This window comes from Salmo trutta, chromosome 10 (genome assembly GCF_901001165.1).
Source record: "Salmo trutta chromosome 10, fSalTru1.1, whole genome shotgun sequence".
NCBI lineage: Eukaryota > Metazoa > Chordata > Actinopteri > Salmoniformes > Salmonidae > Salmo > Salmo trutta.
The window spans coordinates 22,102,488-22,120,349 of record NC_042966.1 but is presented as its reverse complement, the minus strand read 5'-3'; the positions used below and the strand labels follow the sequence as shown (position 1 = coordinate 22,120,349).

At 43.1% G+C, this 17,862-nt stretch overlaps 1 protein-coding gene across 6 annotated transcripts in view; it reads right to left on the bottom strand.

Annotated features, from left to right (window-relative positions):
- Positions 1-2,360: 2,360 nt before the first annotated feature.
- The window catches only part of arhgap17a (Rho GTPase activating protein 17a), a 51,084-nt gene continuing 35,582 nt past the window's right edge, over positions 2,361-17,862 (bottom strand). For 3 of the 6 annotated variants that reach the window (XM_029764912.1, XM_029764914.1, XM_029764916.1), the window contains 12 exons: positions 13,237-13,364; positions 11,854-11,965; positions 11,660-11,741; positions 11,415-11,495; positions 11,173-11,286; positions 10,986-11,077; positions 10,634-10,775; positions 7,595-7,861; positions 6,727-6,875; positions 5,632-6,183; positions 5,390-5,419; positions 2,361-4,173 (listed from right to left, as the gene is read on the bottom strand). In XM_029764912.1, the coding sequence (XP_029620772.1) occupies positions 4,052-4,173; positions 5,390-5,419; positions 5,632-6,183; positions 6,727-6,875; positions 7,595-7,861; positions 10,634-10,775; positions 10,986-11,077; positions 11,173-11,286; positions 11,415-11,495; positions 11,660-11,741; positions 11,854-11,965; positions 13,237-13,364 (1,871 nt within the window). In that variant the 3' untranslated portion in view covers positions 2,361-4,051. Of the gene's footprint in view, positions 4,174-5,389; positions 5,434-5,631; positions 6,184-6,726; positions 6,876-7,594; positions 7,862-10,633; positions 10,776-10,985; positions 11,078-11,172; positions 11,287-11,414; positions 11,496-11,659; positions 11,742-11,853; positions 11,966-13,236; positions 13,365-17,862 lie in introns of all 6 variants that reach the window. The other 3 variants (XM_029764915.1, XM_029764913.1, XM_029764917.1) reach the window with 3 other exon arrangements.

The window sequence follows — 17,862 nt, the reverse complement described above, 5'->3', positions numbered from 1 at the left end:
TCGTTGTCAGTGATCAGGCCTACCACTGTTGTGTCATCGGCAAATTGAATAATGGTGTTGGAGTCATGCCTGGCCCTGCAGTCATGAGTGAACAGGGAGTGTAGGAGGGGACTGACCCTTCACCCCTGAGGGGCCCCTGTGTTGAGGATAAGCATGGCGGATGTGTTGTTACCTACCCTTACCACCTGGTGGTCGATCCGTCAGGAAGTCCAGGATCCAGTTGCAGAGGGAGGTGTTTAGTCCCAGGGTCCTTAGCTTATTTATGAGCTTTGAGGGCACTATTGCTGTTGAACACTGAGCTGTAGTCAATGAACAGCATTCTCACATAGGTGTTCCTTTTGTCCAGGTGGGAAAGGGCAGTGTGGAGTGCAATAGAGATTGCATCATCTGTGGATCTGTTGGGGCGGTATGCAAATTGGAGTGGGTCTAAGGTTTCTGGGATAATCGTGTTGATGTGAGCCATGACCAGCCTTTCAAAGCACTTCATGGCTACAGATGTGAGTGATACAGGTCGGTAGTCATTTAGGCAGGTTACCTTAGTGTTCTTGGGAACAGGCACTATGGTGGTCTGCTTAAAACATGTTGGTATTACAGACTCGGACAGGGGGAGGTTGAAAATGTCAATGAAGACACTTGCCAGTTGGTCACCGCATGCTCGCAGTACAAGTCCTGGTAATCCGTCTGGCCCTGCGGCCTTGTGAATGTGGACCTATTTAAAGGTCTTACACCGCTGTGGAGAGCGTGATCACACAGTCTTACGGAACAGCTGGTGCTCTCATGCATGTTTAAGTGTTATTTGCCTCGAAGCGAACATAGAAGTAGTTTAGATCGTCTGGTAGGCTTGTGTCACTGGGCAGCTCTCGGCTGTGGTTCCCTTTGTAGTCTGTAATGGTTTGCAAGCCCTGCCACATCCGATGAGCGTCAGTTCCGGTGTAGTATAATTCAATCTTAGTCCTGTATTGACGCTTTGCCTGTTTGATGGTTCGTCGGAGGGCATATTGGGATTTCTTATAAGCTTCCGGGTTAAAGTCCCGCTCCTTGAAAGCGGCAGCTCTAGCCTTTAGCTCAGTGCGACTGTTGCCTGTAATCCATGGCTTCTGGTTGGGGTATGTACGTACGCTCACTGTGGGGACGACGTCATTGATGCAATTATTGATGAAGCCAATGACTGATGTGGTGTACTCCTTTTTTTATTTAACCTTAATTTAACTAGGCAAGTCAGTTAAGAACAAATTCTTATATACAATGACGACCTAGGAACAGTGGGTTAACTGCCTTGTTCAGGGGCAGAATGACAGATTTTTACCTTGTCAGCTCAGTTGTTCGATCTAGCAAATTTTTGGTTACTGGCCCAATGCTCTCACCACTAGGCTACCTGCCACCACAATGCCATCGCAGGAATCCCGGAACATATTCCAGTCTGTGCAAGCAAAACAGTCCTGTAGCTTAGCATCTACTTCATCTGACCACTTTTTTATTGATCTAGTCACTGGTGCTTCCTGCTTCAATTTTTGCTTGAAAGCAGGAATCAGGAGGATAGAATTATGGTCAGATTTGCCAAATGGAGGGCGAGGGAGAGCTTTGTATGCATCTGTGTGTGTGGAGTATAGGTGGTCCAGAGTTTTTTTCCCTCTAGTTGCACATTTAACATGCTGATAGAAATTTGGCAAAACTGATTTAAGTTTCCCTGCATTAAAGTCTACGGCTACTCGGAGCGTTGCCTCTGGGTGAGCGTTTTATTGTGGCAGAATACAGCTCATTCAATGCTGTCTTCGTTTCCACCCTCTGACTGTGGTGGTATGTAAACAACGAGAAAAATACAGATAAACTCTCTAGGTAGATAGTGTGGTCTACAGCTTATCATGAGATACTCTACCTCAGTCGAGGTAGAGAATTCATTTAACACACCTGGTGTCCCAGGTCTTAAATAAGTCCCTGATTAGAGGGGAGCAATGAAAAAATGCAGCAGAACTGGCTTCGAGGTCTAGATTTGAGGGTTCTGTGGGTTAGCTGTTCAGTGTGTGTTGTTCTATAGGGTAGTTGTTCAGTGTATGCGTGTGTTACAGGGTAGCAGTTCAGGCCAGGATGCTCAGAGCCAGCTTTACTGTTAGAGGAGGATACAGTAATCTACACCTTAGTCTTGAATCAGAATCAGGAGTGTTTTAAACTACTATTCGTTTTTTATTTTAGAAATTGTGTGGCCGACACCCCGCAGACTTTACTGGTAGAAGGAGATTGAAGAAATGATTACTAGACAATCGTCCTCCCATCAATAAGACCAAATTAATAATTTTCTTACTCATTTTGTGTTCATGTATGAGCAATGAGCATGTGAGTGATCAAGCCATGACTCATAACCATTTCACATTTTTCTTCATATACTTTATTCAGAAAGGGAGTATAACCAAGCAGTCATTTTACATTTGATTTATTTCTTGTTTCAGCTCAGTTTGCATACAAAACTAGCTGAGCTCAAAACGCAGCTTTAACATTTGTAGTTTAATGGCATTTGTTCATCTTTCAGAGCCTCGAAACAAGGTACTCTTTCTGCAGAAGGATAAGGCAGCAAGTAAAAGATGAGATAGAGGGGAATCTCAGCAAGACTGCAAGGATGATGATGGTCTCTGAAAAGCTGTACAAATACTGAACATGTTTTCAGTGCAACTAAAGCATCCAGAAATGTGCCCTTTAGTTGATACCATTCAGGGGCTGTTCTTTAGGAGCACAACCCTGCATTATACTCAAGGAAAAAGCAACGCGTATAAAAATAAAAGATAATGAAGCTTTTCTGGTCTAGTGTATCCAACACCACCTCACTACTAGGTTGTTACATTGGTATGTGTGTAAAACCCAGCTCAGTGGAAAAGGTAGAGCAGAATGATCTTCCATATAGAAACCTGTTCCCTGGAAAGCAAGCGCTTGTGGGGTTTAGACTTGGTTCAAGTGCAATATCAACTGTTGAAGTGATTCACTAGTCAGATGACAAGGTAGCTACAGTAGAAGCGCTTAAAACAGTCCTTTCCTATATTCACTTACACAGGAACTGTCACTTTAATGCCCCCAGCAACATTGACATAAACACAGAAGATTAGGAAGGCACCTACAAGCCAAGAGGGTCAAGCATGTACACTGAAAGTATATAGACCTACCCCTGCTACAACGGGTTATGGAACCAGTAAGGCATGCTTCAGAAAACGGCATGATTATTAACTCAAGCTACAGGGAATGTGTTTTAGGAAATAAATACAGAGAGCGAAGGATGGGTTTCATACAAAAACAGGGATAAGAAGGTATAATTGTGAGAGTGACTGGAAACCTGCAGTGACCAGCTACATTTCAGCAACAGTTATTTTTTGGGGGTTTCTACTTTTACCCACGTTTAACTGTGCTTTACATTTACAAATAGTATTTTTCATTTCTTGAACTAAGGCCATCATCAAGAACAACACACCAATATCAAAGAAGTCTGTCGGTCCACTGTTAACAACCCACTCTACTAGCAGTCCCTTAAGCATCTTAAAACAATTCCGTATGTTTGCTTAGAAATCCAACCCCGGGCCCTTAAAACTCATTAAGGTGCAACATCCCATGCAAATGCATACAGTTTTCATTCCAAACCTCATCATCCCCCCCAAAAAATCTACAAAGCTTTAGAGGCTTCATCAGTGCTACAGTTACGATTTCCTGGTGGGGAGGGGCCAGGGGGAGGCCTGTTCTGTAGTTCCACTGGGGTGGTTGAGTTGATTGTATGGCGTTGTAGCTGTAACAGGCCTGCGGTAGAGCGGACCAAGGGGGTGGTGATGGGAAAGTTAGTGTGTGGAGGACACCGGGAGTTGGGAGAGAGCAGCAGATGTGTGGTGATCTGAGGGGAGCTTGAGGTAGAAGTTGCCACTAACCACAAGTCTAGGACCGGATCACCCTACCCTTAGACCTACAGTTAACCATTAGGGGATGACACTAATTTCTGACCCCGGACCTGTGGTTAGGGTCAACTTCTAACCACGCCTGGAGAGGAGATGGAGAGGGGACAGAGAGACAAGGCCAGTCCTCTTTATAGAACGGTACTCTCTGTGTCCAGGTCTGAGTCTTTGGGCTGGGCAGTCACTGGCTGCTGGTCCACAGCAAACTCAGGGACGAAGGCTCGGGTCAACCCTTTGAGAGACAGGGCTGGGTCTGGACAGGACAGAGACAGTGAAATGTTAGTGCTGCAGCTGACTGAGGAGTTCATGTTAAAAGTCTGCTAAGCTGTAGTAGTTTGTTGAGAGACTATAAAATTACTAACTTATTCTTTAGCTAAATATTGTGGATTAACTAAGTAAAAATACTAAGAATTCAATTAATAGAAATGCCTAAAGGAGAAAACAAAAGTGGATTTTAGAATCAAATGGTGACTTGTGTTCAATGTTAGCTTGTTTTGGCAAGGATGGTTGACATGCTTAAAAAGACAAGCATAATGCAAAATTAACCTCCAGTACAGACAATCACTTCCCCCATGCTACTACCTGCAGTACCATCATCTGAAGGATCTGACATCCAAATAGTGGTTTCAACCGATGCAATCTATTGCCATTTTCCATTGGCTTAAAGATAAAAACAGGAAAATAGCAGTGCACCATCAAGTAGCGTTAAGTGCCAGCCACACTACGTAGCATATCAGAGATGCTGAGACATCAGATTTATTCTTAAACAGAGTCATGCTAATGCTATCCACATTCCATCATAAAGGCAAATAACACAGCCCTCTCTATTGAAAACCACATCACTGCCATCATCAGCACGGAGTTAAAGAGAGCTTCAAAATGCATCCATGGCTTGCACCTTAAGTACAATCCTAATCCATGCATAGCAGAACACTAAAACACACCTAAGTTAGGCGTTAGGCATGCAGTGTGTTTAGCCTAAAGTGAATATGTATGAAAGTCTATGATCATGCTTACTATTCTGATGTACAATAGTATAGGCCAAGACAAGGAGCAGACCATTATGGGGACAAGTCTTCCACTCAAGATGACAACAATGTCTTAACAAAAAAAACATTTCCAGAGGGCGAACAAATGCAATTTAAGGGTTTGCAAAAGACATCCTGACACAATCAAGCAAATTCAAAAAGTTTATATTCTGCTAATTCCACGAATCAAATATTTCTTTAGTTTCTGGTATGCTTTCATAATTTACAGACCAACCATTAGAGATGTCCTTTGCAAATTCCACATCAAAATGTTACTGATATTTAAATGATTTAATAATGAAGGTTGAACGTCATGATGATTCACAATCAATGGGAACAATTGTAACAGCAGGCACAAGTGGCATGTTTCTACAGTATGATGTGGTAATGGAGTAATGCCAAAACAGATGGAGTGCAGGAGCTGCAAAATGCAAGTATCACCTGATAAACCTTTCATAAAGGCTCCTGAACCTGTGGACACAGGACTTTTAGATAAAACATTGTCAATATACTGTCAACACTAGAGGAAAAGGAGGTACTGAATACTGAACCAATACTATAAACTGAAAGAAGGGATTGTTGTGATATGTCTGTTCATAGACTATTGTGAATGTATTTATGTGGCGTGTTGCCAAATGAATCTCCCTTCATGGGACAATAACACGTCACTTGACTGGACTCACCCATGATTTTGTAGGCTGTGCTGCAGATCCCGTTGGTATCGTTTCCCTGTGTTGGGGGCTGAGGGGGCGGAGGGATGTTGGGCCTGTTTCTGGGTTTGGGGACGGGGCGCGGCCGGGGGAGGGAGCCTGACTGGAAGGGAGAGGGGGAGCCAGGATGGGCACCGGGTATGTCCTGGAGGGTGATGGAGGGTGGAGGGGTGTCAGGCGGGGTGGGGGTGTCTGGAGGAGACTGGTCCACCCCCGGGTAGTCTCCTGCGGGCTGGCTGAGGGCCCTAGGTTGGGGCGGGGGACTGACCTGTGAAGGTGTGGGGGGCTGTGGGGGCGGGTGGTTGGGGGCCTGGATGGGGGGCTGGTTGCTAGATTGGCGGCGGGGGGTGGTAGAGGGCTGGGAGATGGGGGAGGTAGGGGAGTGGCTTGAGGAGGAGAGGGGTCTGGGAGAGGGGGTGAGGGACTGGCCCTGGCCTGAGAAGGGGTGGTGGTTGGTAGGGTTACTGGGCTGGCCTGAAGGGGGGTTGAGAGGCTTGGGAGGGGCAGGGGCCGGCTTCTTTGTACCTGGATAGTGGAGAGAGGTGGACTTCAGAAAGGATCTTATGTCTACATATACTTTATTTTAGGCTACTTGAAATTGTAGGTCTCCGTCTAACAGGGGAGCTACACTAGGGCGTCACAAAAACAGTGGGTTTTCAGCTGCTACACTGGACTGGTTAACTATAGCCAGGCTGAGCAAAGCCCAAGCCACTTTCTGTAGTGTTCTCTGGCATGAGGCGCGCGTTAAATTCCTAAAAATAGAACCAGAGCGCCATTTTACGCTAAGCAGCGCAGGCCTCTTAAAGATCTGTGTTTCTTACACATGAATAGGAGTGTCTTACACTCTGCAAAAGTTACACATCCAGTGTAGCATGCTTGTAAATCTATGTCAAATGTAACAATATAACTGCTAGTGGAAATTACCTTGTAATAAGAGGCTTACTAATGAAAAAGAAAAGAATAGGTTCTTGATAAAAATGCCCTCATGAAACCATTATGCATATAGCTCCAAATAAATGTCAAACAACCTAATAAAGCTAAGCTGAATTGCTTTAAGGAGTGTCTCACCTCTGCGCATCATGTGTGGACTGGGCCCCATGGATCCAGCCCCAGGGCCTCCCACTCCTCCGGCTGAGCTGGCCGTGCCAGGGTGGCCCCCACCTGAACCGTTCCTCTGGTGGAGGGTCGGGGTGGAAGTGGGTTCACGCTTTGGGTTGCTTAACAGACAGACAGAGGTCCTAATTTTAAGTACAACACTCAGATTTTAGCGTAGTGCTATGAAAATGTCCATCAAATTGAAGGCCTGTTCTGTGAGCTTTTTGTCCTTAACTGCACTGGGCGGTGTCTTCGGTTTACCTTCTATATTCTGTCCAATGGCTCAATAGAACAGTCAAACTGAGATTGAATGGAAACCTTTCATAAACGGATTCAAAAACATCCTTTAAAAGCTACATAAGCTCAATGAGAGGACAGAACTAATGGTCAAACAACATTTCTGCTGATTCATGTGTTCTAGCCTGAGAGCAGAGGCGTGAGGAGGGCCCTCTGAGGATGGCTGGCTCACACCAACCATTGTTGTAGAGCCAGTGGTCTGAACTGAGATGTACCCACAGTGTTATTATAATGATTACTTGTTAATTGTTTGAGGAAAATGCAGTTAGACAGCGAGAGAAAAACTCTAGGAAAATAATGCGTGAGAAACCCATGCGGTCACTTCAACATTTTCTATGCTCTGTAATCATTTTCCATTCAAAAATTACATTCAAATTACCATGAAACGCATCCATTTGTAGAAGAGCAGCGACATCACCATAAAAAGTGCACACACACTTATCAGCAAATTATCATCAAAAGGTTGCAGGCAAAAGGGTATTTCCTTCCCATGCAGTGGAGTGGCATGCGTGTCTGTGCTCCCCAGTGCACTACACACCCTTACCTGAGTTCCTCAGTGGTAGTAGCGAGAAGCTGCTGCGCTGCCACCAGGGCAGCCATACCCAGTGCCAGGCTAGGCTGGCAGCCCTCCAACGCCATGCCCCCTGGTGGGGCCTGGAGCTCAGCCACGCACCCTGTAACCTGCCCAGGCCCTGGGGCCTCCACCGGGGGTAAGGGGGGCTGGAAGGCGGGTGAAGCATGCTGCTTTCTACCTAAGGTGTTGCTGCCTCTACGGGGGATGGTGTTATGGTCCGACAGTTTGTTAGCAAAACTACAGAGAGGAGAGAGGACAGACAGACGGCAGAGCCACGTTGAGAAAGAAACCCGGGCGACAGGACAGAATCCCCAAGTCCCAGAGTAGAGAGAGAGCGTGAGAGAGTGGAGAGAAAGAGAGCGAGAGATACTCCACACCAAATAGTCAAAAGGGATGTTATGTAGATTTGTAGTCTAAATTCACAAAGATAAAACTAGAAGCAACTAGAAGCCTATAGCACTTAAGATATCCAAAAATACAATAAAAAAAAGACCCGCATGTAAGTAGTGATAATCATCAGAGCTCCCAATCAAACCAAACATTCAAAGTGTAAATTAATATATTATTGGTTGAGTTACACAAGTGAAAATCCTTTAGATTTAAATAGCATATCCTCAGCTCAGAGCACTGGCAGGTATAGAATCCGCCTCTGACCTTTCACCCCATGGCAGTTCAAAGTAGAGGAATGGAGCTAGTGGTGATGGGGTGCTGCTGTCTGATGGTAATTGACCGTTAATTAACACATTTAGCATCTCCTGGCTTCCCCACACAGCCTACAAGCCACTGATGCAGACCTTAAGAACATCTACATTTTAAAACATCTAATAAATCCATGTAATATAGCCTAAACTTCACAATAAATCCATTATTTATTTTAGACAGGTCTAAAGAAACATGATATGAACAAAATGTAGTGTATTTCAGTACAAGAGAATAGCATACTGAGTTGTCCTTATGTTAGGTACTGATCTGGCTATGCCATATGGCTGTGGGCTACACTAGTTCATTTAGCAGACAATATTTGCTTAGAATTCCGTGGCATTATTTTATAGTATGAAGAATACAATGGAATAAAATATAAATTATAGATTCTCCAAACGATCTGAGGGAGTGCGTTGAGCAATTAACAAAGAAACAGGTACTCCAATATGCTTAATTTAGAGTTATTCATGTAACGTTGGGCTATATGTTTATACATTCTAAGGCTGCATGATGTTTATACATTCTAAGGCTGCATGATGTTTATACATTCTAAGGCTGCATGATGTTTATACATTCCAAGGCTGCATGATGCGACTAATGACTTGAAAAGTTGCATGAAAGGCATGAGCTTTGCTGTGTTTTTTGCGCAGGTTCTACACACTTCATCAGTCTCTCATTCCCAATTTGACAAGCACTTGATAATGCCTCGAATTTCCCGGCGGCATCCCCTTTGTGTGGCCGTAATGCCCCCTAAAAATGTCCATGCCTTTTGCGGCCAGTGGCCGTTGTGCCCTTGGGCTGAATATAATCATTATGATTCACTTTTCTCTGCGTGCTGCTTACTCCGAATCACCTCTCACTCACATGACTCTCTGTCACGTGATCGGGTCTTTCTCACAGGCTACAAGTGAAGACAGACATCAGGGACGCAACTGCGCGCGTCCTTATCCAATTTTGACGCGCATATTGAAGATATTGGAAGAACTGTCCACATTTACTTTTTGTCAGCCAACAAGATGAGTAGACCTAACGAACAGCAAAAGCACTAACCTAAGTCAATCTACTATCCCCCATAGTACAAAAGTCGACCTATTCTATTCTGTGCGAGAAATAAATATTCCAAACAGTCTGGGACAGTTGTGGGTTGCGATAGACCCAAATTAATACAACCACTAGCATCAAAAAAAACTTTTTTACGCAATGTGGCTGACGCAACAGATCACAACATTTAGCTAAAAATGTTGATAGCCTAATAGTTTATTTATTCACATTATAAGCGCAGCAATGCGCACACGGCAGTCGGCTATAAGCGTGAATGTTCCATTAACATGAAAACACCATTATCAAACGTGACCGCAAATGCGATTATGCATGTTATGCTTTTATTATAAAAAGGTGCATTTATGGTGAAAATGTACTTACCCAAACTTGAAACTCACGCGCTGCTTATGCATGCCAGTTAGGCTCTACACCCTGTTGTAAAGCGGATAATGTGCTTAAATTTAAAGAAGTTATTTGGCCACTTTAGTTGTGATTCAAACCTTATTAAAACATATAGGCCTATGGGCCTACATGAGGTGTGCGACGATGATATGAAAGTCGCAACAAAAAAAGGTATACATTGTTTCTTGCCTGCGCTGGGCATCATTCAACAAGTGATAATATATCATTCACAAGTGATAGTGTGATGGGTGAAAATATTAGCCTATTGTTGATTTCATCTTGTCTTTACATATACTAAATAATAAATATGTGTGAAATTTGTTTTAATTTAGAATGGACCATTATAATGCACCTGTCTTGAAATAGGGGCAGCAGGAAAAAAAATGTATGTCATCTATGCACTTAAATAGCGAATGGAGGACTCTTTTCCCCTGTGTTTAATTTTTGTGCCAGCCATGTAGGCTATACTCCTGTTGTAAAGAGAAACAATGTGTTTAACATTAGGAAAGTTGAGAAATAAATATAGTAGCCTATAGAAAGCTGATGGGTTCCTCCTCTTTTAAGAGACCATCACTCTGTTTTCTCAAGCAATTACATGGCCTATTGAAATGTTGCGCAACATGAGCTCATGGGCTCTCATGAAGTGTTTGATTAGATTTACAAAGACATTTGCATTGATGCCAGAGTGATTAGAGACAATAGAGTGCTGAGTACCAGGCAGTTAGCAAGTTTGGTTGGCTACTAATGACCAGCAGCATCAGAGCTTGGAGAAGCTTAATTACCAAGACTAAACAGTCACGTGGAATTTGACTGCCTTCATGACTGGTGACTGCCGGTGTAGCCCTAGCTACTGTTGGTGGTTACCTGTCCTTGCGAGGGTTATCGTTCTCTGGCCCCACCATACTACCAGGCCTCTTCCTCTCGATGGTGGAACAGTCGTACTCCATCGAGTGGTTGGAAGGAGGGGTGGGCATGGCGAACATCCCCGATACATTAAACTCCACATCTGTGCAAAGGCGGAGAACAGGCAAGTAGAATTCCTTTAGGCGCCATTTAAAAACAAACAGATCTATCTTTTTGAGTAGCCTGGGAATCAGATTTATACCACTGAAAGAGCAAATCTGATGACATTCCCGTTTCCATTGTTCATGATCCTGTACACAGGAGACTAAGTACCTCCCTCCTGAGGACCTGGTCAAAGGGCATGTATACATACCCTCAGGGAAGAACCAGTCAGCGTGCTGTATGATGGGTTCTATGATGGTCACCACGTGAACAGAGGTAGCAGCAGCCATCTCAGCTAGAGTCCTGCAGGCATACAGAGGAGAGCAGACATGTTATAAACAAACACTAACAAACATTAGTTTTTCAGTTTGAAAAGTAAGTAACTCCCCCTTTCTCACCCCTCTGTTTTGGCCCACAGCATGTTTGGTCCCAGTACAATGGCGATGTTGCTAGGAGTCATCTTGTTGACCTCACTGTCCTGAGCCAGCTTGGATAGGAACTTCACCAGATACCTACGACACAGAGACGGGCACAGTTAAGGCAAAACATTAGATGCTAAGAAACAGGGTAGCATATCTTCATAATACACACATCTTTGTTGTGAAGCAAAGTTGTGTGAACCAGTCCATCGGTTACCCACCTTAGGTTGGCTTTGTTGTTCTTCGGTAGTTGATCACATACAACCCATAGGGCCTGCAGACGCTTGTCTGGCTCTGAAACGCTGGGCAGAGAGACAGAGGGACAGAGGGACAATCACGGACCTGTTTCATGGTTGCTCTAATTTCACTCCTTTTTTAATTTCATTTCTCATACTTCTCTTTTATTACTGCTCTACTTGGTTCCACTTCCTTTTACAGCTATTGAAGACGGTGTGTGGTGGCTTACTTAGACGCCTGAATCCACTCGTCGTAAAGCTGGAAGCTCATCAGAGGTTCCGGCAGTTCTCTCAGGTAAGACTTCAGGGCTCCTGCAATGAAAGGACAGTTATGTGAGGAATGGTCTGACAGTCATTTCAGTTCTATTACTTGAAAACTCCTGCTGAAACGTGTATAAAACGTGAGTAGGGGTTAGCACCGTACCAGCGACAGCGTGGGGGTCTGAGTAGAACTCCTCCAGCTGTGAGGTGGAACAGTCCAGAGCAGCCTTGAGCTTCTTCAGTTTAGAGGCCCCTGCTGCGATCCTAAACAGGCCCTGATACAACAACACAGACACGATTGATTTCACACAGACACACAGTCCACAAACAATGCTTAAAGGATACATTTGCTTTTTTACAACCAAATCTCTGTTTTATGTAAATGGCATGTCATAGAAGGGTCCAGACACTTTTTTGGCGATTTCACTTGATTAAAATAATCATCCTCGTTGTGTAGTACGGGGGCTCTGAAAGAACATTAACAAGTGCTCCAAAAACACCCAAATACGTCCTTTAGAAACAGAAACGCTTTCAGTATAGTGATGCAGGTCTTTAGATGTTGTACACGTGAAATTGTGTCCTTCCGAACTTTATCTGCAACGTTTTATTCCATTTTGTATGACTGGAGCAGTTAACCCCATACAGCTGTTCCATTGTGTAGCCTGCTGCTAGAACGGAGGGAGCGGTATTGTTCAAGTCGCCAAAACAATGTAATATAACGTTGCAGATACATTTCAGAATTACACAATTGCATGTCTACATCTAAACACTATACCCTATTGATCATGTATTTTTTCCGAGCCCCCATACTGCACAACGAGGAAGTGAATCGCTGGTTGGGTAAATAAAATAAAAATTCGTGAAATCACAAAAACATAACATTAAATGCAAAATAGAGATTTGGTTGTTAAAAAGCTAAATTCTCCTTTAAATCACTACACAGACACCCAACCCTGTATTCATTCACACACAAATGCAAACACACATCACTCACCTCTCTCACATGCGCGCGCACACACACACACACACACACACAAACACCTCCACACTCTCTCTCCCAAACAAACAGTCCTTCTCTTCTCACCACACTGACTGTGTTGTGTTCACCCATAGAATGAACAGGAAGACAAACAATGTGTTGAGAACTAAAGACTGGGAGGAGTAAACACAGCTGATTTATTATGACCAACAAGATACTTTGTTGTATTCTAAAACTGTGCAAACACAAACATAGCATCCTAATAAATCGCAATTGCAGCATAATTGCTGACATTTCTAATAAGTGAAAAGAACTTAGAACATTGCAACAGATTTGAATGTTTTTGTCCCGTCTCTCCTCATGTTCATTTTTGTAAACATTTCAAATTGATGGGTTCAATTATATGTAGGACCAGTTTAAGTGCATTTTATGTTTTGTATTTGGGTCCACTTTCGCCAAAAATGCTCAATCCATTTCCTCCATCCTATTATTCCACCCATCCATAATTAGATTTCAGTCCTCAACTTACTATGATCCCCTCATTTCTCCCCCCCTCCATCTCCCTACCTCCTCCTTCATGCCAGTCTCCAGCAGCATCATGACGCAGGCCTCTAAGGGCAGAGCGATCTCTCTGCTGCTCCTCTTCAGATGCTCCTCCAACCCCGTCCCAAACGCTGGCTTCTCCGTCCACGAGTCTGAAGGGAGAGCGAGAGAGTGGTAGAGAGAGAATGGTAGCACTAAGCATGGCAGTAACAACACTAAAGTTGTTACGGGTCTGCAGCGAGAGAGGGCGGTAGGTAGTCACCCCAGGAAGAGCAGTGTGGATGAGAGGTTAGGAGGCCTGGGAATGGTCGATTTCTAGGTCAACAATGTCCCCTCTGGCCAACCATCAGTCACTCCCTCCTCCAATAAAGCTAGCTGTAACGAATAACCACACGGTCTCCATCCATGGTATGTGTTCCCACTCTGTGGAAAGGAAAGCCCAGGTAGGTCTGACGTGAGCTGTAAATAGTGTTCGACTTTGAGTCATCATATCTTACATGCTGAGAGCAAGGCTGTCTGATTTAGACCAAATGTGTTCGGTTTACTAGATAAAAACAAGCCAACAGGACACAGCTTTACAACCACAGAGAGAGAGAGAAGAGAGGGAGGATGCCCATACTAAAAAGAGAGTGGAGACGCCAAAATAAAATGTCTTCCTGTAATCCTTTTCAGTCCTACAGAAACAATAAGGAATTTTCTATATTTGACAGTGCCTGCCAGTTGCATTCAGCCACCATTGAGAATAATAAGCAATTACTTTGACTGAGAGATGGTTGATGTGGCATTTTAATATAGTTATAAGTGATTGAAATGGTCTAAGAAATAAACAAGAAGCAAACAGCTGTAGACTAGCTGGCAGGGGGAAATAAAGGAGACAATAAAGGAAAGATTCACCCATTTTGAATGTTATATAGTTTTTAGCCATCTCTAAACAATGTTCTATCGATTCTGGGGGCCATTTTGTTTTCTTGTGTATCTGAGCTCTTGCCGTTCACGCAGGCAGAAATATAGCCGGTATGGCGTAGCATTTGTTTTATTTATGTATTATTCACTTTTATTTAAATCAGGGTAGACCAATTGAGACCAGGACCTCATTTTCAATGGTGTCATGAGACCATAAAGTAAAATACATATAACAAGATACAATAAAAAGTACATTACATTTGAACATCAGCCATCATAAACAAGTTATTCAAAATCAATCAAAACAATTGCACACCTCGTTGAACTCATTTATCATCAAGGTTATAAACTGCCTTAGTGGCACCAGGGAATCTAAATGTAATTCATTTTGTAACTGATTCCAAACATTTGGGGCGTGAAAACTAAAAGCGGATTTACCTAGTTCCGTGGAGACCCGAGGAATCTGAAGAGTTAACCAACCCTTTGAACGGGTTTGGCATGTCATTCTTTAATATGTTAGATTACTTTTAGATCGCCAAAATGTCTATCATACATGTCAGATTTCAATACTGGCCAATGTCAAAACCCGGGATGTTGTTCCCTCTTGAATGAGCCATTGATCATATTTTTTGCGATATTCCTACCTCGAGAAATGTATAATTTAACAAGAGGGTCCACCACATTTCTCCTATTTTTCTGCTTCTTCAGTTCAGGGTGCACTGCATGCTGCTGTTGCGAACCACTCCACTCCGCGAGGCACACGATCTGTGGTTGAACATGGTGAGATTGTAGACTCCTAAATTGATAGTGCAGTTTGTTTAAGCGATTTTACAGACAACTAGCTCCTTCATATGCTGATATTGACTTTTATATTATTGTGTGTAGCTACGTTTGCTAGCTAGCCAGCCAGCCCATAGAGAGAGCATTGTACTGTGGGTTTTGTAGTCGACTCGAGCTGCAAAAGACTTCAACGTTTCACGTTGCTACCAACCTTATTATAACAAAATGTTCTCACGTAGTGTTATTTTTAACACTGCAAATTATAAGAATTGATGGTTTTGGGTGGATGTTTCCTTTAAGACTTAAGCCTAATTTAACAATAACATCATAATATAGTGGACAGAGTTCCTGTATCACGCTCAGTTAAACCTTTATAAGCCTGAAGTAGAAAACAAAGAGCCTGTGGCTAGAGGGGGGTGGGTGGAGAGAGAAATATATTTTTGGAAGGACGTGAGGATTGTTCTGTACTAGAGGTCGACCGATTATGATTTTTCAACGCCGATACCGATTACTGGAGGACCAAAAAAAAGCTACTACCGATTAAATCGGCTTATTTTATTTTTATTTATTTGTAATAATGACAATTACAACAATACTGAATGAACACTTATTTTAACTTAATATAATACATGAATAAAATCAATTTAGCCTCAAATAAATAATGGAACATGTTCAATTTGGTTTAAATAATGCAAAAACAAAGTGTTGGAGAAGAAAGTAAAAGTGCAATATGTGCCATGTAAAAAAGCTAACGTTTAAGTTCCTTGCTCAGAACATTTGAAAGCTGGTGGTTCCTTTTAACATGAGTCTTCAATATTCCCAGGTAAGAAGTTTTAGGTTGTAGTTATTATAGGACTATTTCTCTCTATACAATTTGTATTTCATATACCTTTGACTATTGTATGTTCTTATAGGAACTTTAGTATTGCCAGTGTAACAGTATAGCTTCCGTCCCTCTCCTCGCCCCTACCTGGGCTCGAACCAGGAACACATCGACAACAGCCACCCTCGAACCATCGTTACCCATGCAAGCTGTGGCTCTTGCAGAGCAAGGGTAACAACTACTTCAAGGTCTCAGAGCGAGTGACGTCACCGATTGAAACGCTATTAGCGCGCACCCCGCTAACTAGCTAGCCATTTCACATCGGTTACACCAGCCTAATCTCAGGAGTTGATAGGCTTGAAGTCAAACAGCTCAATGCTTGAAGCACAGCGAAGAACTGCTGGCAAACGCACGAAACTGCTGTTTGAGTGAATGCTTACGAGCCTCCTGCTGCCTACCACCGCTCAGTCAGACTGCTCTATCAAATATCAAATCATAGACTTAATTATAATATAATAACACACAGAAATACGAGCCTTAGGTCATTAATATGGTCAAATCCGGAAACTATCATTTAGAAAACAAAACATTTATTCTTTCAGTGAAATACGGAACCGTTCCGTATTTTATCTAATGGGTGGCATCCACAAGTCTAAATATTCCTGTTACATTGCACAACCTTCAAATGTTATGTCATAATTACGTAGAATTCTGGGAAATTAGTTCGCAACGAGCCAGGCGGCCCAAACTGTTGCATATACCCTGACAATTTCCCAAGTTTAATATTGCCTGCTAACCTGGATTTCTTTTAACTAAATATGCAGGTTTAAAAAAATATACTTCTGTGTATTGATTTTAAGAAAGGCATTGATGTTTATGGTTAGGTACACATTGGTGCAACGACAGTGCTTTTTTTGCGAATGCGCTTGTTAAATCACCCGTTTGGCAAAGTAGGCTGTGATTCGAGGATAAATTAACAGGCACCGCATCTATTATATGCAACGCAGAACAAGCTAGATAAACGAGTAATATCATCAACCATGTGTAGTTAACTAGTGATTATGTTAAGATTGATTGTTTTTTATAAGATAAGTTTAACGCTAGCTAGCACCTTACCTTGGCTCCTTACTGCACTCGCATAACAGGTAGTCAGCCTGCCACGCAGTCTCCTCGTGGAGTGCAATGTAATCGGCCATGATCGTTGTCCAAAAATGCCGATTAGCGATTGTTATGAAAACTTGAAAATCGGCCCCAATTAAAATCGGTCGACCTCTAGTCTGTACAGTGCATTCGGAAAGTATTCTGACCCCTTTACTTTTTCCACAGTTACATTACAGCCTTATTCTAAAATTGATGAGGGAAAAAAACGAATCTATCTACACACAATACCCCATAACGACAAAGCGAAAACAGGTTAAGAAATATCTGCAAATATATTAAAAATTAAACTGAAATATATTTTTTACGTAAGCATTCAGACCCTTTGCTATGAGACTCGAAATTGAGCTCAGGTGCGTCCCGTTTCCATTGATCATCCTTGAGATGTTTCTACAACTTAGAGTCCACCTGTGGTCAAATGAATTGATTGGACATGATTTAGAAAAAGGCACACCTGTCTATATAAGGTCCCACAGTTGACAGTGCATGTCAGAGCAAAAACCAAGCCATGAGGTGGAAGGAATTGACCGTAGAGCTCCGAGACAGGATTGTGTCGATCTGGGGAAGGGTACCAAAACATTTCTGCAGCATTGAAGGTCCCCAAGAACACAGTGGCCTCCTTCATTCTTACATGGAAGAAGTTTAGAACCACCAAAACTCTTCCTAGAGCTGGCCCCGCGGCCAAACTAAGCAATTGAGGGAGAAGGGCCTTTGTCAGGGACATGACCAAGAACCCAATGGTCACTGAGAGCTCCAGACTTCCTCTGTGGAGATGGGACAACCTTCCAGAAGGACAACCATCTTTGCAGCACTCCACCAATCAGGCCTTTATGGTAGAGTCACCAGACAGAAGCCACTCCTCAGTAAAAGACCTGTCAGGACTCTCAGACCATGAGATTGATTGAACTCTTTGGCCTGAATGACAAGTGTCACGTCTGGAGGAAACGTGGCACCATCCCTACGGTGAAGCATGGTGGTGGCAGCAT